Source organism: Anticarsia gemmatalis, chromosome 4, assembly GCF_050436995.1.
Source record: "Anticarsia gemmatalis isolate Benzon Research Colony breed Stoneville strain chromosome 4, ilAntGemm2 primary, whole genome shotgun sequence".
NCBI lineage: Eukaryota > Metazoa > Arthropoda > Insecta > Lepidoptera > Erebidae > Anticarsia > Anticarsia gemmatalis.
Window position 1 is genome coordinate 10141587 of NC_134748.1, and position 24574 is coordinate 10166160.

Here is a 24574-nt window from a genome sequence, read left to right on the forward strand (position 1 = left end):
ATTTAAAAGATTCAATATGTTTTTCATGTTTCACAAAGCCAAACATTTTATAATACGAAGTAATTTTCTCAACAACACAACACATAGAAATACGCACGACCATTCCGATCCACAACGAAATTGCGCCAACAATTTGGTAACCAAGTAATTTCCTGGTCCCAATATCAATCACACTCAGCAGGAAGAAATCAAATGAAATAGGGCCAGACCGCAAACGAGCCTAATACGAACAAGTTGTTGGAGGTAATGAACCATTAATCTACGTATAGTGAGCTTTCATTCGTGTGAGCTGCAATCTGCAATGGCGTAGGTAATGGTTATTATTGTTGTAATCTGATATGTGGTGTCGACCACCCTGTAGACTTTGTAACAGTTTTAAGTCCACAAATAAAGTTCTTTAAATTTCTCCTCTAAATTTTTGAGAGAATACAATTTTAATCTTAAGTTTGTAAGCGTATGTAATCACAAGAAACTTAGGCATATGCATAATATACCCATACATATGCCTAAGTTTCCTCGATTGTTTTATATAATAATTACCTTATCAGCTCAAATTATATTATTTTTAAATCACCTATAATTAACAACAACGCGTACTTTTCACGTCTCTTTCAAAGCCCTAACATGAGAGTCTTTTCACTAGGAATAAGACAATCGTATTATATTAAAGATTTATAAAAAGCTTTTACAATATAAATGTATTTAAATCATATGAATGGCTTAAATATTAATCGAGCTGAGCACAACATAAGTCAATAATATCAATAAATATCATGCAAATGATGATCTCACAATGTTTGACGTAGTAGTTGAATAACATCTGCTATACCGTAATCCATCGTAACAATACATAACTTAGAAATAAGAATTCCTATACAAACTTTTACTATGATTGAAACAAAACACACCTACGTGAACGAGGCCGACCGCAAACGATTTGATTCTGAAGTGTAACACTTTTTATGCACTTTAAATATGCCTATGTTGCGGAGAAATGACGGAAAATGTACTAATATCGTAAAATACGGTGATCAAACATTTGATCAAAGTGTAGTTAGTAACTTTTCTATTGAGGTTTGATCAGGGCATTGATGTTTTTTGCAGGGCAGGGCATTGAATGCTTTAGAAGTCATATTGTAATAAAAACTTTAAAGGCTAATGTGGCTAAATAGATGCCGGTTAGGTACTGGATATAGTAATTATGTGAAGCGGTTGGTAGTATATGGGTTCGAATCCTAGGACGTTCTAAAAAGCTGCAATCGAATATTCACCGGGAGGAAATTATTGTTAATACTTCATTTTAGCAATTGACACCTGAATGAGGTTTTTAATTATAAAGGTTGGTTGTGATTCTTGCCGGGTCATGAAATTCTGATTCATGTTACTGAAAAGAAAAAAATATTACCCATTTTGAAATATTAGATCAAGTCTAGACAGTTTCATCAAAAGCCTGATTCAATAACATCAATGCAACTATACAAAACCTAGGCTAAGTCACGTCCATAGCAATTCAACGCAATTTGTCGTTAGCAATGATTACGCAAACAATAATAATCAAATGGACTATGCACTAGTTTTCTTCTGGTGTCATTTTCCTGGCGACCGGCCAGTGTTTGGACAGAAATTTGGCAATGAACGTGATGTTTTGAACAATTGTCAGTATTATGTTTGAACGACGTCGAAAAATACTGACGAGATTTTCTTTGAAGCGAAAATAAAAAGAAATTTAAGTAACATAAGTCATGAATATGGATATTACTTAAATATTTACTCATTAATGTCCCACTGCTGAGCAAGGGTCTCCTCCCATAATGAGGGAGGGGTTAGGCTTTGAGTCCACCACGCTGTCCAGTTGCGGGTTGAGGATTTTACATACCTTCAAGACCCGTGCTTTAAGAACTCTCAGGCATGCAAGGTTGCATCACGATGTTATCGTTCGAACAAGTGATAATAATTTTTTATGCACACATAACTACGAAAAGTCATTAGTGTGTTGTCTCGGGTTGGAACCTGCAGTCGCAAAATATCAAACGAGTGAAGATGTTCGTGTGTGTTCACGTCGAACTAGCGGTGGCGGGCGCGATTCACTCGCGACGTCAAGCAAGTTCAGCCATTTAGAGCTTGTCGCTAGAAACAAACGCCTGGCGGCCAACGTGAACACAAATCGCCACGTCCCCGCGCTCGCGACCGCCACCGCGCCCGCGCGTTCCAACGTGAACAAGTACTATGTCTAACAACCCATCCCCTATCTAGGAGTAAAGCCCGTGGCCTCGTTATTAGCAGGCGCTCACACTATCGTTCAGACCACAGAAGCGAGTAAAGAGGATAACAATAAATGTGTAATTCCCAATGAGAGAACAGATAAATAAGTGACGTCATCTTAATTAAACTTCTTTATTAAACTCAGATTCGCTGGAACAACCGGTCGTAAAATCCAAAAAACACTAACACAGTGTTAGTTTATCGAAAAAAAAATTATTAAAAAAAAATACCTTAAAGTATTTTACTCGTAACCGACTCTTCACGTACACCGAAGAACGGAGAAGCCCAGCCCAGTTCTATCACGTACAAAAATACAGTTATGGTAAAATTTTATGCGATATGCAAGAAAAATACTTACGTTACTGTAGCAATACAGTATTGTTAGTTTAAAACGGTTTGTTTCCTTGTATTAGGTCATTTCATGAATTAATTTATAAGTAGCAGTATTTAGAGTATTAATATTCAGGTCGTTGTTAGTGATTGTGTGGAAAGCATGAACGTTCGAGTGTGGTGCGTGCTCGTGGCATGCGCGTGGTGCTGGCGGTGCACGCAGACTGCCCTCGTGTGTCCTGCCTCCGCCGGCTCCAGGTGTCGAGTTGATAATGTGCATGGCAGTGCTGAATACAAAGTTACAATAGATGGTGAGTTAGCAAACTCATACGTTTCGACAACTTTGTTGTAACATCGCAATTTCTCACAATGTCTGAACAAAGACAAAGCGAAACTGATAGGTACTATTTGTTAGAAAATCATACATTTAATTATGTTAAAGTATATAAATGAATAATCATAATGTACATATAGGTTGTTTACTGTGAAACCTAAATAGCACACGCATCTTACGAGTACTTATACACGGAAAGTTCAACCCTAACCGGCTGTTATTAGAGATGAGACTTCTTCAGCTTCTCCGCTTGTTATAATGCGGTGAATTAGTTTTATAATATTTTTATTACTGCATTTTGCTCACAGATCGTTATAAACTATTACAAAGTACTGACAAGCACCGACAAAACTATAATTAACTTAATAACATTTACCCGCAACATTTTTTTCTGTTGTGACCTATCGATAAAATATGTATATAAGTTATCGCTACTTGCAAATATTTACGAAATATCCTCATACACAGTTATGTATTGTGACTTTGGTTTTTCGAAAATCAAAAGATTTATAAGTATTTTTATTAACTAATTATTGGAACACAAACGGAGGCTATTAAAAAAAATTGACGAAAAAGAACTTTCGACCAATGATATGTTAATCTTATCTGCAATTAACCTAACTGAATATTTTAATTACTATTTCAATATACGGCGTGTTTTGGACCGCGGCGACAGGTGGATACACACTGAAGGGTTGTGCGCTCACCGCCCTCAATTTAAAATGTTTGAGGTACACAAAAAATTCTAACCGCTACAATATTTAAAAAAGTACGAACACCTGGTGTTAATTGTACAGGGTACGAGAAATTTGCAAAAAAAGATCTCACTGTCTAAAAAAAATAACTTGTCGTAAAAGTGCCTCGAGTTTGGATGATTTTCGGGCTGCGCTAAGTTTTGGTACTAGTTTATCCTGTTCATAAAAAGTAATCGATCTAAGTACATTGTTCATTATTGCAAACATAAAATTTATTACGTTGGTGTCATGGAACATAGCTACGTGCTGTCTTACATTGTTCCAAAATAGCCCAAAGTTCCCAGGTCTATAGTTACGTCACTGACATATTTGTTTCTTAAAAAAATCATAATTTTTTTTTCTTTTATTCAGGTCAACTCATCAGCTTAATTTTTGGATTAAGCTTTTTTAGGATAGAATGTTCAAAGGATATGATACTTGATATAACTGCGCTGCCGCGCGTGGAAATGATGGACGATTTACAAATCGACAGCTTTACAGTACAGCAGTGTGCGGTATTCACACAATCATTCGCAGAGATATTTAGAACGTTTAATGTATATAACCGCGCTATCCGTTTTTTGACTTTGCATGACGTCGACGGCGAGCTTACGCGTGAACATTTCATCGGACTCCAGAACGTTGAAACAATGCATTTTGTTAATTGTTTAAAGCTGCGTCTTGCACATGACGCATTTGATGCGACTCCTAACGTATCATACATGAGATTTGAAACTGTGAATCACTTATCCATCGGACATCTACCCGCACACCTGAACAAACTAGATTTAAAAGACACTGATATAACATACATCTCGCGCACCGCACTAATGAATTTAACAAGTTTAAGTGATTTGTATGTTCACACACGACATAACAACATTACTGTGGAGGCAGGAGCATCGAAGTTGAAGATTCTTTACTTATTTGCGACTAACGTGTTTCTCGACCGAACGCTACCAGATACATTAGAGGAGGTATACCTTCAAAATTGGGGTGAGGTTACGCCGCAGCCCTGGGAAAGATGCACAGCGTTAAAAAAAACTAAATATTACGGGCACAGCGGTGACAGCGTTGCCGAGTGGTTGGCTCGCTCGCTGCAGTAGACTGGAGTCTCTAACGGTGTATCTCGCGCCCAAGCTGGTTACGTTACATGCCAATATGCTGCAGAACGCAAATGCCCTGCGATACATGTCGTTGAGACGCAGCGCACTACGAGAGCTACCGGAGAAACTGTTCTTTCATGTATCCCATCTCGAAACCCTCATTCTGGGACAAAATCAACTGATAGAATGGCCCCGGTAAAGGTTTCCTATTTTAACTAAGTAAATTCAGTATGTACACTCCTACAACATTAGGTTCATAGGACTTCTGGCTATTGACAGTGTGTATGTTACTGGCAATCTTTTATCGGTTGGACAACCGGACACCTGGTATTTCACGGCACATCTATACTATCTATACTAATATTATAAAGCTGAAGAGTTTGTTTGTTTGTTTGAACGCGCTAATCTTAGGAACTACTGGTCCGATTTGAAAAATTATTATTTCACTGTTAGATAGCCCATTTATCGAGGAAGGCTATAGGCTATATATCATCACGCTAAATTCGGACCAGTAGTTCCCGAGATTAGCGTGTTCAAACAAACAAACAAACAAACAATCAAACAAACAAACTCTTCAGCTTTATAATATTAGTATAGATTTAAAAAAGACAGCTCTAGCAAAAAATGCTCTTGTGTCGCGGGGACTTTTAAAAACATATAAAGATACACAGTAATATCGCACAAATGATTGCTCCGTGTGGGAATCGAACCCACAACCTCCCGAAGCAATGGTAACGGCGCGGCGCGGCCATCTTACTGTCTGTTACTGTTTCTTACTTTCTTGATTGCCAGTGACACTATTTTTTATTAATTTTCAGTTTTGATCTCGATGCTAGGCTGAGAAAGCTAGACATGAGCAGCAATAATTTTTCTAGGGAAGTATTTCTACCTCTGACAAATATATTTTATCTTGAAGAGCTGATCCTTGACGACAACGTTCAGCTAGGAGATCTCTGTCCGAACGATGAGTCCACTGACTCATGTGAGTATCAATCAATCATGTAGTGTGTGTGTATGTGCTCTACGACTACCGTCCCGGAATGGATTAACATTCATACACATATAACTAGTTTGTTATGTATGAGAATTGTATTATTTCAGGGTTATTATGGCATATGAAATATACGCTCCACAAGCTTTCTCTTCGCAACACTGGTGCAAAGTTCATATGTAGCGACTGGTCATCTTCACCAGTGCTCAATGTGCGTCAGATTGACCTCAGTAACAATCTTATCACAACGCTTAAGGTAATAAAAAGATAAAATTGCGTAGTTTTTATTTGAAAATATCACCGCATATAAAATGCTTTTTTTTGCAGTATTTGGACGTGACATTTACGAGAACACATGACATCAAACTCGATCTGTCGGGTAACAAGGTGACACAGCTGTTATACGACCGCAAAGACTACCAACACTTGATCTCTAACCGTCGGCACTACTGTGAGCCGGGAGGTCGCTTCTCTTCACGCGCTAGTGTTGAACTCTCTTCGGAGCTTCAATGTGATTGCCACACGCAGTGGGGGATACGTGCTATGCGAGATTGTCCTATTCACGTGCATCTGCTCGATTTACGCTGCCGCTTTGGAATGCCGATTAGTGAAGTGTCATTGGATGACCTTGTATGCGCCGCGCCACCCGATGAATGTACAGTACCACCGCCCTGCCGCTGCGACAAGCGCGAGCGCTTGGAGGAGCCGTCGCTTGTGCTGCGGGTGACATGCGAGCACTCGAACCTCACGGCTTTGCCAATATTATCTGCCGTTCCTCCCGTAGCGTGGGAGCTGCAGCTCGCGCACAACCACATTCGCGCCATCCACTACAGCCATCTACCGTCAAACCTTTTGGTTGGTACTTTCATATGACTACCTTTGTTTATATTTTTTGCGTTACGTAATAAAATTCTATATTTCATTGCTCTAGGAACTGGACTTGCGCCATAACGACCTGTCGACGCTGGACCTTGAAACGGTGTCATCGCTGCTAGCAGACGAGCGTCGAGTGATGCTGAGTAGCAATCCGCTGGTTTGTGACTGTAGCACTGCCTCTGTAATCCGAGCTCTGATTATGTATCAGAAGAGCGTCATAGATTTTCATGACGTGAAGTGTCTTGGCAATGTGCCACTTTTTCTGCCCGACTGTGACATCAACCTGTCACTGATACTTGGACTGGTGACACTTATGGTGGTAGTTGTTATGTTAACCTCTTGTGTGGCACGTCCTAGGTGGCGCAGGAACCTGATGGTGGTGCTGCAAGGACTCGGCTGGTGGTCTCGTCCCGCTGAACGCCCCGATAACTGTCTTTACGACGCCTTTATTTCATTTTCTCACTACGATGAGGAGCTCGTGCAAGAAATGATAGAGCGGTTAGAGAACGGCTCACAGCCATACCGAGTGTGTGTGCACAGCCGTGACTGGGTGCCGGGCGGTTGGATCCCGCATCTTATCTCGGCGTCGGTTCAGCGCTCGCGTCGCACGATTGCAGTGGTGTCGGAGAACTTTTTGAAATCAGCTTGGGCTCGCGCGGAATTCCGCGAAGCTCACGCGGAGGCTATGCGTTCAGCTGAGCCACGTCTGGTGGTGGTTCTGCTAGCCGATCCCGAATCACTGACGTTGGATGATGGGTTGCGTCGTTACCTCAAAACTAACAATTACTTGCGTTGGGGTGACCCATGGTTCTGGCAGAAGCTCCGCGCCGCGTTGCCTGCACCGCGCGCACCATCTCTCTCGACGCAACGTTCTTCAGAGCGCAACGCAGCAGCACTCTTAGCTCAACAAACGCATGCTTTTGACGACATTGACATGGCAAGTGAGCAAATGTAGCGATGACTTGAGTTCCAGTAGCGCCATTCCGTACAGTCAGTACCATCGAGTATCGAGAGTTTAACATTTAAAATGTACTGCCAAAATTGTTCTAACAATTAGTAGTTCGTAAAATTTATCGAATATTAGCTAAATGTCGGTAATCGTTAGTAGTAGAGAATCGAGCTACAGCTCTACAAAGTAACTATTATCTAGTTATTATTTTGCCACAGTTATAACACAACAAAATCGAGACTGATTTTTTGGAATTGATTCTTATAAGTTTTTGAGAGCTTAACGTATACTTTACTATTTATAATGAGCTGAAGTGCCTAGAGATAATAATGCATTACGGCAATGAATCCTTTAATGGTCAACATATTGAATGCGGCTGTCTAATAACGCGTAGCGTAATGTTATATAGCCTATCGCCTTCTTCAATAAATAGGCCACCCAACAGTAAAATAAATAAAAAAATAATATGTTTTCAATTCGGACCAGTAGTTCCTGAGATTGGCGTGTTCAACCAAACAATCAAACTCTACAATTTTATAGAAATAGTATAAAGACTTCTTATCACGGGCTAGTAATGTGATAACGCAACGAGCTGCCAATTTACTTCACGGAAACCAACTCACATTTTACCTTATTTAAATTTGAATATATTGCAAACGTTTTGGATAAACCGCTTTAGATTAATAAAAGTCCTTTTACAGAGTTTAAATACATTCAAGCCCAAGAATTCATCAGAGCAATCATTACTATGATGCGCTGAAAAGACTTTTATGTATGTTTGATATCTTTATTACGAATATCATTAACGATAGTAGAATCTCATAGGTAGTGTATGTATCCTTAGGTCACGGAAACGATAAAGTTCGTGGCGTAGTATGTAGTTAAATCGATTCTACCACTGTTTTTTTTTCGTCCGGAAAATGCATCTGTATGTCTCGATCCAGGGAGGAAGCAGGGGTCTGTCGGGCTATCCCGCCGGCTAGGCGTTCCGGCTTTTAAATTTGGGCATACCGACTAAAAACCTGACGGTGTTCCTTCAACAGTCACCATAAAGTGGCCAGGACGCGTGATAATTGTTAAGAAGTGTTTGCTCAATCGACGGTAGTTTTTGATTAGTTATTAAGTTGACAGTCACTGTGTATAGTTCTAAATCTATCTACAGTTGATATATTGTTACTCGCTAAACTTTATCGAGTAGTACCGTATGTGTGTACTTAGTTTTATGTACGTCAACACTCGACCTTTAAGTTGTAAGCTCCCCTACGGCTAACACGACTGCACTTGTTTGTTGTGCCGAACTTGATAGAGCACCTCGGTATTTGGACTAAGGACTGTTTTGATACTTACACTACACTACTTACGTAACTATTGTACGTAAGATTTTGTTATGCTTTGTTCAATATACGATTTATTTGATATATTTATTTATGTACCTGTAACTTACATGTGTAGATTCTGTTAGTGTAATGTAGTAATAAATAAATATAATATTTACATTGAGGTATTAATTTATTTTTAATTTACGTTTAAAATCTAATTATGGTCGAAAAAATATGAAAATATAATTAAAAAAAGGCACTATAAAATCTTTCCACGTCGCCACCACGTTGAATAGCAAGTTTCTTATTCTTTGCCCTATGAAAAGGCTAGCCTTCTGGTCATGTGTCACGCTGATGATTCAGCGTGAGATTTCATAAAAATATTCACGGTTTTTTTCAGGTCTTATACTTTTTATCGCTGGCGTATTTCATACACTTCTGCTTACACCTTCGGGACCATGAACCGGTTATGTACATATATATGTATGATCTAAAAATATCAGTTACTATTGTCTACTAAAACTTTCCATGGAAACGTACGAGCATTATATTTCACGAATGTGACAGTGTTACTCATAGGAATTCTAATTACTACCATTCCTACATTGTACGCGATCTTCTATTTATAATTTGGCACAAACAAATGTCATTGTTACCATCAATCAATGTAATAGCGTCGTTACATTGTGTGAATGACGTTCCTGCTTCACTAAGTATAGAACATTTGGCATGTGGTATGCGGCATGCGACATGCTTGTCACTCGGCTTATTCTAGAGCCAATTTTTCCATAGTTAGATATCTTTTGATGATTTTCAGAAAGAGTATCGTATTACCTTGTCCAGCTATGGGAAGAAAACAAAATTTGGACTAAGCCTTAAGTGCTGGCTGCAAAAGGTAGAGCCATGATCGATGTATGAAAAACATTATAATATTGTACGTTAAAAGTTATTGATATTTACCTCAAAGTGGTAAGAATGTATGTTATTTAAGCAACTAGCAAAATTTTTGTGTTTTAGTATAAAAGAAAAAGGCTAAATGAGTAAATAAAGATAGTTTGTAAGCATAACCGTTGTTGCAAACATTTAAGTTAAAAACAACAAAAGTAAAAGTATTTCAACAAAAACGTTATACAATTAGTGAAGAAATTCACCAGGTTACGTTCAATCTAACTTTTGTCAATACCTAAGTGGGTTTTGTTTAGAAAATAAATTCGCAGTTTCCTTTCTACTTCAATAAATAGCTCACTGTTTGTAGAAACGTGTAGCAAAAACGACAAGAGATAAATTACATTGCGGTTTAAGATTTCGTTAACGCTAATTTACTCTTTTGTTAAATGCGCAGTAGGCTTTTTAGACGGCCTTTATTTTTTTTCTGGTTTCTATTACAAATCTTTTGAATAATCGTAGTTTTGGCTCTATTGTTTAGCATTGTTAAAAAATAACTTGAGCTATTAATACAAGTTGAATTTCGACAGAATCGCTGAAATGTGTATCTATCTGATCTGTATATTTTTATTTTTAGAATTCTAGCTACTACTGCCATCTAGTTTAACTATCAAAAACCATGGTAGAGTCATGTATAGTTTTAGTTCAAATATAATCCAACAGGTGGCGTGAAACAAAATAAAACAATATTTTTAATTAATGTTTTTTATTGAAAAATACTGCGCGCAGCTATTAACTAATACATTATAATTTAAAATTAACTTATAAATATCACATTATCTACCTGTAGGGGTCTTGTAGGAGCCTACAGTCTCCGAATTACACCGGACTCTTGACTGTCGATAAATTGTGATGTTTTACATTTACTCTGTGGTTTTACCTTATTTAATAATTTATTCTAATTTCATTTAGCTATGTTTATTCTCCAGTCATTACTTCAAGAAATTCTGAAAACAAAAAAACAATATAATCACGTTAATCACCTACTAGCCATTTAAAAATAAAATAACAGTTTAGTGTAGTTCTCCGACGGCCCTAATAATTGTACTGTACAGAATATAATAAAATATTATAGTATATCTTAAATATTTTTTACTAATAAAACTTTCATCAAAAATCTTTAAAACTAAATAAAGTTTATAAAGATAGACTCTATCAAACCAAATAGTAATAAATTCAAATTACTAAGTAAAGAAATAAATTTCTACCAATATACACTTACATAAGTAATAACTAAGTTCTAACCCTGTAAAAAAAAATTCAATAACTTTTACATACCATCCCAATCCACAGTTCCTGAGCCATCAGAATCAATTTCCTCAATCATGGTGTCCAGGTCTTCGGCAGACAATGTGTTGTCTAACTCTCTGAAGATCTCCTTCAGTACATCTGTCGTGATATAACCGTTTCCTGAAGGAATAGGATTTAATCAGTAATGTAGAGTCGCCTTTACCTATTATTAATATTTTGATATGATTTTGTGGAGGTCCCATAGGCAGTCGTACCATGTAAAATAATGGTATTTAGTGAGACTGGAAGCCGACTCCGACAAAGTTTTGGATTAAAGGCTAGGTCGATAGGTCGGTATAATTTTTTGATATGATTGTAGAGGTATAATATGAGTCGAAGGTTACAGAGTAAATAGTAGATTAGATTATCAGATTAGTTATTTAAATATACTAAACTTATTTGTTTTGGTATATCAAAACTAAAAAGCTACTGAAGTAATAATATGACAGCAAAAATGTAATAACAAAATTTGAGTAAAACTTACTAAAAAAAATTAAGGTGACGAAATTGTTTCGACAAGCCAACTAACACTTAATTAAGAGTATAAAACTATTTTTTAGATAATTTTCAAAGATTACCTTCTCTGTCGTACAACCGGAAGGCTTCCCTCAATTCTTTCAACATGGCCTCATCGTCCTCTTCCTCTTCTGTCAAGAACTTAGCGGCTAAGGTGCAGAAATCTGAGAACTGCAGCTCTCCCGTCGCTGTTAATACAAAGTTATGACGTCATATACATGTAACATTCAATATATACTTATATTTGGCGTTCGTTTAGTATGTCTCAGTAGCCGTGATCGTCTAGTGGTTAGGACCCTACGTTGTGGCCGTAGTAACCCAGGTTCGAATCCTGGTCACGGCAATGTGCAAACATTGTCACGGTGAGACTATATTTTTGCAAATTTATACTTTTTGAAATTTTTTATGTAAAAAACAACAATAATTAGCTCTACTTTTTCTTTATAAAAAGCAAATTATGAAATTTCTGTGTAGAGCAACTTTTTGATATTTTATAACAGCGCCATCTATTGTAACACAATAGAACTGCTGAGGCTAATGATTTGTTCAATGCAAACAGTGTACAAACAACGCCATCTCTTATCACTTTTAGTAACCAAATAAAAAAAATAAAAAACACTAAAAAGTACCGTTCACGTCGACCTCGGTGATAATTTCTTTCAGCGTATCATCGTCCAGTTCATGACCCAACATCTCGAGGATGGTGCCAATCATGTCTGTGCTGATGACACCTTTCTTCTCGTGGTCGAACGCATCGAAGGCGTTCTTCAGAACTAAAGGAAAAAATATTGTTAGATAATAATATCATGTATTTAGATACTGTGAATTATTTTTATGAGTATCTTAATAAGTATTCAATGATAAAATCAGTTGCTTTTCCAACATGACCTACCTCAATACGATATAAGTTATGAAATAGTAGAACTTAATTTTTGTTAATTTTTCTTTTTACATAATGCTTACATTTTATCATTGACAATGTATTAATATAGTCAATCAATGTGTAAGAATTACTTAAACAGTAATATTTTCGCTATAGGGGAGTTTTAACATAGAAGCATTTTCTATGTTGAAACTCCGCTATAGCGAAAATTGTGATCAAAATGGAACTTAGAAAATGAAACTTAAAAAAACTTACGTTGCAGCTGGCTTTTATCAAGTTCCTCCTGAGCACCACGCATGAAATGAAACAAAAACATTAATAAATTGACTAACAACATCCTAAACAACACAATTTTCACTATCAACACTAAATTATCGTATTAAATTACTGATTAACCACTAAATCATTGATCAAATAAATTAAACACACCATTTTAATTCGTTGACGGCACTAAATCACGTTCTGTGTAACAGGGATTGATCCAGAAGTTGTAGCGGTAGTCAGTTTTATATGTCTCTGAATCGTCAAAGTTCCGCCTAGATGGAATAGCTCAGGTGTCGCCAACCCGCTCGTAATCATAGCAATAATGAGACAGGGATAGATGCGTTCGCTTGTATTGTTTCGTCTTGTAATACAAATGATTTATGTGATTGGAGATCAAAGAAAGTTGTTAAACATTATTAAGTTATATATTTGGACACAAGTGTTTTTTACGGCTCTACATTTTCTGGGCTAGAGTGACTGCAACCATCATAGTCTGCAATAATGACTGCATTTTTTCATCCGTCGCCAATCAAGTTAAATACTACTGTAGGTAAGTAATGAAGTTACTTGACCATGTTATTCATCAACTAAATTATAAAAGCGTAAGTAATTTTTGTCTCTCCGTAACAAAGAAATTACATTTTACTTAGAAACTAATCACTGAAAGGTTTCTATTTGAATTTTAACTTAAAATTATATCATTCTTCGATGTAATTGAATCATTATTCACAGAAATAGGTATCAAATACCCTTCATTCGTAATCATAAAAGATTCTATAACATTCCTAGTTCAGTACATTCAATTCTCTCCTCAGTGTACAACAATACAAGTAAAATTTGATATGTATCTAAATTCTAAGTTAGTTGTAAACTTAGGTCGTTAGCGCTGGTTTATCAAAGAGTAGTTAGTGTTTAATAGGTCTTTGCACACGTCTTCTATTAATTGTTATGAAGGTTATTTATTGCAGTTTGCTTCTATTCTCTTGTTCTAAGTTACAAGGTGCTGCTTTGAAAATTGTGTGTCAAAAGTTACTAATGATACATGTAGGGTTGCGTATTTAGATGAACTTATTTGTTTCTGTTTAGTTTTGTTTGAAAGACATCTCCCGCACTAGGCATTGCTTTTGCGTCGCGGGGACTTTAACAAACATACAAACGACGGACACAAAGACCCGGAACATTTTTTTTTGTGGATCACACTTTGCACAAAATAATAATTGTTCCGTTTGGAAATCTGTATTTTATATGAGTGACGCTTCTTTCTTTTACACACACATATATAAAGCCTCTACATATATAAAGCTAAAGAAATACTTTTAAGATTGTAGGTTTTGAAAAAAGAGTTATGAATTGTAACGAAAAAACAAAGTATTAGAGTAACATTGTTGGATAGAATGTTTATGTGCTAGCTTTCCTAAGAAAATAGTCACAGGTACTTACGCTTATATTTTCTTCTGTTACAAATGCGAGTTCAAAATGGCACTAAAGAACAAATATTCTAGATTCGTCTGATACAAAAATTGTACATTTCACAGTTCTATTTTAGAATTGGAACCTTTTACGGTTCCCATTCCGTGAAAAGTTTCAATATTACGAATGTCAGCGTTTTGAAGTAGAACAACGTCTAGGAACTTGCCTTTGTCTGAACAAAAATTATAATTTTCAGAGAATTCTACTTTATGAATTTTACTTTTAGTATTGTTTTACTTATAACTGAGGTGAGAATGCCAGCAAGATATTAAAATATAAAGTTTTATAGCTGGTTTTCCTACTCCTGAAAAATTACTAGCAGGAAGTGGAATTACGACGAATTTGATCCATACCTTTATTTTTTATCTCTCAGATGGCTATTATATACAGAACCGTCAAATATATCTGAATTAAAATTAGATATAATGCTAGATGAAAACCCCGCTTCGTTCGGGTGAATTTTGCTATTAGCATGGCAATTGCCGTACCCCTTGACTAAATTATTAATAATGGTCGAAAAAACAATTGGTGTAAAACATATTTTTGTAGCGGTCCACTGTTAGACAAAGATTTCTCATTTTAAGATCATTTTAATTTCAAAATTTTTTACTTATTTATATTCATGTAAATTAGACGCAAGTTATCTAATTATTTTATGAATAAGGCTTTCTCTTTAACCAAATTTTTGTATGTAGAAATACTACCGGTATTTGATTAGATAAGGAAATGCAACAATACGGCATAAAGCTACCATTTTATTAACTCAAGGCCTAGCCCATTTTCACAATAATTAAAATGGTCACGGTTTTGCATTAATTACTTCACTTAGCTTATTTCCTAATTAATTAACACTAAGTTTTGTTGTTTATTCACAACTTGGTACATAATAATTAATTATTATTTATTTATTAAGGCCCTTCGTTTAGGAGACTCTTGCCTATCGCAAGAGTCTCCTCCCTGTGAGATAGACTAAGTAGATTAGAAAAAAATACTTATATAAAAGCTTGTGAACTAACTTTTGTTAAATTTGTTTGACCCGTCTTTGGGTCTCAACATGACTTTTGTAGTCTTAGGAGTCAACAACCATGACTGATCCAAATCATGCCCTCCAGAATTGCTCAGCTCGAATACCAGAAAGCGGCCTACCGTCTAAAGAAAGTCTGAACCAAAGGTAGCTTAACTCATTTTTTTTGCAAACCGGTGAGCGTAACTATCTACGATTTTATAATCATAGCAATAAAGCACAAGTTTGTTTAAATTGCGGTAAACACCTCACACTGCTTTGTCCTGAATATTGAATGCTATGTCCATTGTTTAAAGACGTGTTGGAAATTAAGCCGTTTAGCTTGTCAACATCACTTAACATTAATTAGACAAATACAATTTTGGTTTTAATAACTATATTTTCTTACATGAAAATACAAACACCACAATTTGGTTCTTTCATTCTTACTAAAATTAAATAAAAGATGAAGAATGATTTATTTTCTCATACAATATTTCTTATGTCAAAACATACAATGGCAATTATATTATATGCAAATGATTAGTAAGATTTAACCGTGTTTAGTCTGATTTCAAATTATCATAACAATCATAATGGAGCTCCTTAACAAAATAATCGTCCGAATCCCAGATCTTTTCGTTTCTTATCTAGAAATATTTAGTACAGAAAATTATAAAACTTGCTATAATACTCTGCTCCTTAAAATTTCACTGAATACAAGCAAACGTACAAACAAAGAAACAACAGAGCATCTTGTACAAAGCTCCATAGATATTATTGTTCAGTCTGAAACAAAACGACTTAAAAAACACATTTCTTTTGCAACGTTGTTACATTTTGAAAATAAACAGGTGCACGGTTTGTTTTTACTAACTTCATTACGAAGATAGTGGTTTTTATTCAAATTATAGATAGTGCAGTTTACAAAGTTAACTTGCTTGAGAATTGAATTAAAAAGTTCATTGAGAGTCCCTTACTTTGTATAATCCATAAGTATTATAATTACAAGGAATTTTCCTAATAATAATATAAGATTTATTTTGGATTGAGCATCTCCGGCTAATATTTCTCACCACAAATTATATATTTACCTATTAGCGCTGTGCTGTTATCAGCTAGCTGTTATAAGTACTACAAACATAGTAGCCGCACTAGCCATTTTTACTAAACTTAGACGAATCGAAACCCAAACGATCCTTATGATTTGAGATGATCATCATCATCAATTTGTAAGATCGTGATCATCAAATTCATAAGATAGGTAATCTATGCGACCGATTTCGGCCATGGCGACCACTACGACTTATGAATTACTCTACTGGTGAAAACAGAATGAAAATCTATTCAGACATTGTTAAGTTTTGCACAAGCAGACGGCTTCGTCTTATAGCGTTTTGTGTTAATAGATGACAAGGATTTTTTTTCTGGCTGAGAGTATTCGGGATATTTTAAAAATACTTTATTTTTTCTTTAAAATAAACGTGATCAGCATCATCGCCTTACATTTTCCTCTGTCGAAACGTTAATATTAACTTTGTAAGTACAAAATAAGAAATATCCAAATATTTGTGGAACCAATTCAGCGTATGTCTGTCCGCACGTCAGAGCCCTTTTTCTCGAAGACAGTTTGACGTGACAGATGATTGGTGTGCTCGCATTATGTAGTACAACACGTATCTATGTAAAATATGTTGTGAATACTAAATATACTATATCTCTCGATACATTATGTAAGGAAATAAATCTTTTTAATAAGTACGCAGGTGGAAATAAAAATACTACGTAATTATATCGCTCCTTGAATACAAAAGGGACACAAATCTAAAACTATAAATTTTACAGGACAGCCAAAACAAATTTTTGAAACTGTTTTTTTATAATATTTTATAAATTTATTAATTAAATATAAGATGTTAATATATCATTAGATGCGTATTTTTTAGCTCTATCTATCTACAATATAAACTTTGTAATAGCTGTTACCTATTAAGAAAAAAAAGCATATAAGTCCGTTTTGCATTCAAAATTTGAACCAATATCATGAAAAATATGTCAAAAATTAAACACAGTTTTGCAAATAAAAATGGTTTATTGTACATTTTTTGGTAAAAAACCGTATCAAAAAGTTAAATCTTATTAGTATATAAAACCATAAGTGAATAGACACCAGGAAAACATTGTATTAAACAATCTAAATTAAAAAATCTTTACTTATTATTAAGTAAGTAATATAATAGAGATCAACTTTGTGCGTAACTTTCATTATTCAGTAAAATTAAACATCAATCATCATGATCAATCAATGGGTAACGTGACGGGTAGACTGAGTGCAGCAGTAGTATTAAAGAAATAAGATAATATAAAAGTTTTATGAGTTTAATAAACCTTTATATTTAGCATTCGTGGATTATTCCAAAGCTTTTGGCAGCATCAGTCATACCGCCATAGAATCATCACTCCATAACCAAGACCTTCTTAAAGATACTATGTAGAATCGAAGCTACATACATCAAACTCATCAAAGCAATATGCGTGAAACAGGAAGACCCGCTATCTCCCAAATTACTTACCAGCACCCTTTTCAGGAGCCTGGCGGCAATCAAAAGGCATTGTTGTTAGTGGCAAACAGTTAACAAACATTTGTTTTGCAGACGACATTGTCCTCTTCTCTTCCTTTGCATTGGAACTCGAATCAATGCTCAAAGATCTGAGGACTTGGACTAAGTAAGAACCGTACAAAAATCCAGGTTATGACCAACAACACAAAACGTAGGGTCGAGGTAGGCGGGCACGTCATACACTATGTCGACGAGTACACTTACTTGAGCCTGAGATAACCTCTTTTAACAACCGACGGGACAAAGAGTTGGACAAACGTGTCACAAAACCCCGCTTCGTTCGGGTGAATTTTGCTATTAGCATGGCAATTGCCGTACCCCTTGACTAAATTATTAATAATGGTCGAAAAAACAATTGGTGTAAAACATATTTTTGTAGCGGTCCACTGTTAGACAAAGATTTCTCATTTTAAGATCATTTTAATTTCAAAATTTTTTACTTATTTATATTCATGTAAATTAGACGCAAGTTATCTAATTATTTTATGAATAAGGCTTTCTCTTTAACCAAATTTTTGTATGTAGAAATACTACCGGTATTTGATTAGATAAGGAAATGCAACAATACGGCATAAAGCTACCATTTTATTAACTCAAGGCCTAGCCCATTTTCACAATAATTAAAATGGTCACGGTTTTGCATTAATTACTTCACTTAGCTTATTTCCTAATTAATTAACACTAAGTTTTGTTGTTTATTCACAACTTGGTACATAATAATTAATTATTATTTATTTATTAAGGCCCTTCGTTTAGGAGACTCTTGCCTATCGCAAGAGTCTCCTCCCTGTGAGATAGACTAAGTAGATTAGAAAAAAATACTTATATAAAAGCTTGTGAACTAACTTTTGTTAAATTTGTTTGACCCGTCTTTGGGTCTCAACATGACTTTTGTAGTCTTAGGAGTCAACAACCATGACTGATCCAAATCATGCCCTCCAGAATTGCTCAGCTCGAATACCAGAAAGCGGCCTACCGTCTAAAGAAAGTCTGAACCAAAGGTAGCTTAACTCATTTTTTTTGCAAACCGGTGAGCGTAACTATCTACGATTTTATAATCATAGCAATAAAGCACAAGTTTGTTTAAATTGCGGTAAACACCTCACACTGCTTTGTCCTGAATATTGAATGCTATGTCCATTGTTTAAAGACGTGTTGGAAATTAAGCCGTTTAGCTTGTCAACATCACTTAACATTAATTAGACAAATACAATTTTGGTTTTAATAACTATATTTTCTTACATGAAAATACAAACACCACAATTTGGTTCTTTCATTCTTACTAAAATTAAATAAAAGATGAAGAATGATTTATTTTCTCATACAATATTTCTTATGTCAAAACATACAATGGCAATTATATTATATGCAAATGATTAGTAAGATTTAACCGTGTTTAGTCTGATTTCAAATTATCATAACAATCATAATGGAGCTCCTTAACAAAATAATCGTCCGAATCCCAGATCTTTTCGTTTCTTATCTAGAAATATTTAGTACAGAAAATTATAAAACTTGCTATAATACTCTGCTCCTTAAAATTTCACTGAATACAAGCAAACGTACAAACAAAGAAACAACAGAGCATCTTGTACAAAGCTCCATAGATATTATTGTTCAGTCTGAAACAAAACGACTTAAAAAACACATTTCTTTTGCAACGTTGTTACATTTTGAAAATAAACAGGTGCACGGTTTGTTTTTACTAACTTCATTACGAAGATAGTGGTTTTTATTCAAATTATAGATAGTGCAGTTTACAAAGTTAACTTGCTTGAGAATTGAATTAAAAAGTTCATTGAGAGTCCCTTACTTTGTATAATCCATAAGTATTATAATTACAAGGAATTTTCCTAATAATAATATAAGATTTATTTTGGATTGAGCATCTCCGGCTAATATTTCTCACCACAAATTATATATTTACCTATTAGCGCTGTGCTGTTATCAGCTAGCTGTTATAAGTACTACAAACATAGTAGCCGCACTAGCCATTTTTACTAAACTTAGACGAATCGAAACCCAAACGATCCTTATGATTTGAGATGATCATCATCATCAATTTGTAAGATCGTGATCATCAAATTCATAAGATAGGTAATCTATGCGACCGATTTCGGCCATGGCGACCACTACGACTTATGAATTACTCTACTGGTGAAAACAGAATGAAAATCTATTCAGACATTGTTAAGTTTTGCACAAGCAGACGGCTTCGTCTTATAGCGTTTTGTGTTAATAGATGACAAGGATTTTTTTTCTGGCTGAGAGTATTCGGGATATTTTAAAAATACTTTATTTTTTCTTTAAAATAAACGTGATCAGCATCATCGCCTTACATTTTCCTCTGTCGAAACGTTAATATTAACTTTGTAAGTACAAAATAAGAAATATCCAAATATTTGTGGAACCAATTCAGCGTATGTCTGTCCGCACGTCAGAGCCCTTTTTCTCGAAGACAGTTTGACGTGACAGATGATTGGTGTGCTCGCATTATGTAGTACAACACGTATCTATGTAAAATATGTTGTGAATACTAAATATACTATATCTCTCGATACATTATGTAAGGAAATAAATCTTTTTAATAAGTACGCAGGTGGAAATAAAAATACTACGTAATTATATCGCTCCTTGAATACAAAAGGGACACAAATCTAAAACTATAAATTTTACAGGACAGCCAAAACAAATTTTTGAAACTGTTTTTTTATAATATTTTATAAATTTATTAATTAAATATAAGATGTTAATATATCATTAGATGCGTATTTTTTAGCTCTATCTATCTACAATATAAACTTTGTAATAGCTGTTACCTATTAAGAAAAAAAAGCATATAAGTCCGTTTTGCATTCAAAATTTGAACCAATATCATGAAAAATATGTCAAAAATTAAACACAGTTTTGCAAATAAAAATGGTTTATTGTACATTTTTTGGTAAAAAACCGTATCAAAAAGTTAAATCTTATTAGTATATAAAACCATAAGTGAATAGACACCAGGAAAACATTGTATTAAACAATCTAAATTAAAAAATCTTTACTTATTATTAAGTAAGTAATATAATAGAGATCAACTTTGTGCGTAACTTTCATTATTCAGTAAAATTAAACATCAATCATCATGATCAATCAATGGGTAACGTGACGGGTAGACTGAGTGCAGCAGTAGTATTAAAGAAATAAGATAATATAAAAGTTTTATGAGTTTAATAAACCTTTATATTTAGCATTCGTGGATTATTCCAAAGCTTTTGGCAGCATCAGTCATACCGCCATAGAATCATCACTCCATAACCAAGACCTTCTTAAAGATACTATGTAGAATCGAAGCTACATACATCAAACTCATCAAAGCAATATGCGTGAAACAGGAAGACCCGCTATCTCCCAAATTACTTACCAGCACCCTTTTCAGGAGCCTGGCGGCAATCAAAAGGCATTGTTGTTAGTGGCAAACAGTTAACAAACATTTGTTTTGCAGACGACATTGTCCTCTTCTCTTCCTTTGCATTGGAACTCGAATCAATGCTCAAAGATCTGAGGACTTGGACTAAGTAAGAACCGTACAAAAATCCAGGTTATGACCAACAACACAAAACGTAGGGTCGAGGTAGGCGGGCACGTCATACACTATGTCGACGAGTACACTTACTTGAGCCTGAGATAACCTCTTTTAACAACCGACGGGACAAAGAGTTGGACAAACGTGTCACAAGTGCCTGGAAGAGCTCCTGGTCCATGAAAGAGCTAATGAAAGGTACCTTCCACTGTCATTAAAGCGGAAGCTCGTCGAAATGTTTATACTACCCGTCCTAACCTACGGTGCCCAAACATGGTCCCTTGCGGAAAGCCAAAAGTAGAAACCGAAGGTTTACCAGAGAGAAATGGAGCGTAGTATATCAGATGTAATAAGAACAGATCACGTCCAAAATTCTATACTGCGCTCCCAAACTCGCATAGCCGATTTAGGGAAGAAGACCGCCAGGTTGAAATGGAACTGGGCCGGCCACATTATCCGCATGTATCCGGAAAGGTGGGCCCGCATATCTACCAACTGGATGCCAGAGGATGGTCATCGCAGACGCGGGAGATCTAAACGGAGATGGCGGGATGTCCTAGACGCATTTGAAAAGGACTAGTCGGATCTTGCCGCTAAAAGGGCGATTTGAAAGGGAAGGGTCCCCCCTTGCCTTCCCCTGCATCAAAATGTTAAATTTTATTTCGAAAGTTTTTACGAAAACTAAAATTAATATCATGCCAAACGGCCATATTTATGGCCTTCCCATTCTAGCATGCTAAAAATAATTATTTATTCCACAATAATTTAATGCAAAAGGGACGTATTTCAAAATATGCTACTGTTATATTACAAAATATAATAACAAATAGTAGTGTTTGAATGCAAAACGGTCGTTTTCAGAAATATGGCACTTTTGTATTACAAAATATGGTAACAAATACTATAGTTAGAATGCAAAAAGGACGTTTTCCAAAATATGGCAGTTTTGTATTGTAAAATATAATCACATTAACTTGAAATTTCGCATCCAACACAGACGTATTTTGGATTGTGGCACTTTTTCACGCAACTGACTAGCATTTGCGTTGAATCTCCGGGCGCAAGTCACAAAGTGGCTGTTTTGCACTGACATTACCTGTCAAAGTGAGCTAATGCAAAAAGGGCAGTAAGTCAGTGCAGCCATAATATAAGCAAAAATGATGGGGGTTTTTTTTTACTATAAAATATAGTCGGTTCAGGTGTCATTTTTGCAATAAAACGATTTTCATTTTTTTTTGAGTTGTGGCCCTTTTGCATTGAAGGAGCGATATTATTTACATTTAATTTAATTTTACTTTCCGTCCCCAAATATGTACTTAGTTTTCATCGTAAATGATCAGGTGCTTTCAAGTTTTTGCAAAAATAATGAAGAGCGTTGGTTGATATCTATACTAATATTATAAAGCTGAAAAGTTTGTTTGTTTGTTTGTTTGTTTGTTTGTTTGTTTGTTTGTTTGTTTGAACGCGCTAATCTCAGGAACTACGGGTCCGATTTGAAAAATTCTTTCAGTGTTAGATAGCCCATTTATCGAGGAAGGCTATATCATCACGCTACGACCAACAGGAGCAGAGCACCAGTCAAAATAGTTATAAAAACAGAAAAAAAATTGACCCATTCTCTGTTACGTGACGCAAACGAAGTTGCGCGAGTCAGCTAGTTATAGATACAAGACAAACTAAACAATAATATACATCCGACTTTTAAAAAATAATTATTTTAAGTATACCTCAAAATTCTAGTGCCTTTTTAACTGCCAAATTGGCATATGAAAATCTATTGATGAGAAAATGATTCACTGTAAAAAATCAGGTGGGTCTTTCATTCGCAAAAGAAAAGCACCGGTGTAATATAATGGCTATTTTCGTACACAAGTTTAATTACATAATGCATTAAAAGCACACGTATCTCTTAACTGAAAATGTTTGACCTTTAATACTTTTTAGCGTCCAAAATTAAACATTAACTTTTCACACACTTTAATTTTATTAATGGTTTATCATTTTCACATCAGCCCAATTTAAAATTGAGTAAGTAACTAATGGCATTATTTTAATTTCTTCTTGTTTTTGTTTCATACGATTAATTACTGAAAATATATTTTTTTTAAATATTTGGACTTACAAAATTTTTATTGAAATAATTAAAAATATTTTTGCTTAATTCTAACCTTAAGTAAAATTATTTTAGAATTTGAAACTTCAACTATTGATCATCAAATGAACTCTTCTTTTTATCGACACTGGCACAATATTTAACATGTGCCAACTCCGATTGTTGCAATATATGAAATAAAAAAACAACTTCGGTTTATTTTTAAACCAAACAACAGCACGATTTCCATCCAGTATTCCGTATTTTTTAAATTTGGAGTAATTAATAAAAACCTTTTTGCACGCAACATGTTGATTACACCTGTATGTCATGCGGGCATTCACGAAGCTAGGAATCTCTGGATCGTGGCGCCCAATGTTATCGACAGGGCCGCGTTTAGTATGTGATCCTATAAATAAATCATACGCATAAGCATTACTCTAATTAGTACTTTGTTTACTAACAACCAGCAATAAAGTTACTCTAATTAAATTATGACAGTTCATTACGTCAGATATGTAGCTGATTTATGAAGAAAAAAGTTGACGTCCAAACGTCACTTCGTTGTAAGGAACGCGTTAATATCGTGCTGTCTCTATCATTTTCATGTCAATTGTAGCGACAGAATGAATCATAAATGCTCCTTGAATTTCGGTAGCGTTTCAATTTTCAACCATTAGTAGTTGCATTTCCGCATACTACCGCTTCTGTTAGAGGTTGCAACTGTGTAGATAAATTATTTTTTTCGAATTAGGATTGCATGTTCTTTTTAAAAAATCGAATGCAGCCATTTTAGTTTCATGAACTTTATTACTCGTATCAAATGTACGGAAATTAAGTATAGTGTAATACTTTAATTCAATAGTTCAGTTAATAACATTGATTTTCGAATGAAACAATTTCAAGTAAGTTTGCTTAATAAATACTGTTTCTTGCAAATATTATGTACATAAATCATTTTCCTAGCAATAAAACACGGGAGAAACACGAGTAGAAACAAACTTTTACCTGTTGGCATTTAGAT

General features: G+C 35.0%; 2 protein-coding genes and 1 non-coding gene across 3 annotated transcripts; 2 read left to right on the top strand and 1 right to left on the bottom strand.

Annotated features, from left to right (window-relative positions):
* Window positions 1–5482: 5482 nt before the first annotated feature.
* Window positions 5483–7928, top strand: LOC142987804 (protein toll-like). The gene is made up of 4 exons (XM_076136740.1): window positions 5483–5748; window positions 5868–6013; window positions 6085–6612; window positions 6689–7928. The coding sequence occupies exons 1-4, from the start codon at window positions 5619–5621 to the stop codon at window positions 7586–7588; spliced, it is 1704 nt and encodes a 567-aa protein (XP_075992855.1). The 5' UTR covers window positions 5483–5618; the 3' UTR covers window positions 7589–7928.
* A 2615-nt stretch (window positions 7929–10543) lies between these two features.
* Window positions 10544–13112, bottom strand: LOC142987805 (troponin C, isoallergen Bla g 6.0101-like). Its single transcript, XM_076136741.1, has 6 exons — window positions 12965–13112; window positions 12791–12818; window positions 12282–12425; window positions 11715–11840; window positions 11125–11256; window positions 10544–10793 (listed from the first exon to the last, which is right to left on the bottom strand). The coding sequence occupies exons 1-6, from the start codon at window positions 12965–12967 to the stop codon at window positions 10765–10767; spliced, it is 462 nt and encodes a 153-aa protein (XP_075992856.1). The 5' UTR covers window positions 12968–13112; the 3' UTR covers window positions 10544–10764.
* On the top strand, window positions 11924–11995 carry TRNAH-GUG (transfer RNA histidin (anticodon GUG)). Its single transcript has one exon. It is a non-coding gene; the product is annotated as a tRNA-His (tRNA).
* Window positions 13113–24574: the final 11462 nt, after the last annotated feature.

Excerpts from the sequence above, each read along its gene's own strand:
- LOC142987805 (XM_076136741.1), bottom strand. Across the intron at positions 12,426-12,790 it reads TGATAAAAGCCAGCTGCAAC|TTCTGAAGAACGCCTTCGAT; the intron begins GTAAGTTTTTTT and ends TTTTTCCTTTAG. Across the intron at positions 11,841-12,281 it reads CACCGAGGTCGACGTGAACG|CGACGGGAGAGCTGCAGTTC; the intron begins GTACTTTTTAGT and ends TTGTATTAACAG.
- LOC142987804 (XM_076136740.1), top strand. The coding sequence starts at position 5,619 with ATGAGCAGCAATAATTTTTCTAGGGAAGTATTTCTACCTCTGACAAAT. Across the intron at positions 5,749-5,867 it reads CGATGAGTCCACTGACTCAT|GGTTATTATGGCATATGAAA; the intron begins GTGAGTATCAAT and ends GTATTATTTCAG. Across the intron at positions 6,014-6,084 it reads ATCTTATCACAACGCTTAAG|TATTTGGACGTGACATTTAC; the intron begins GTAATAAAAAGA and ends TTTTTTTTGCAG.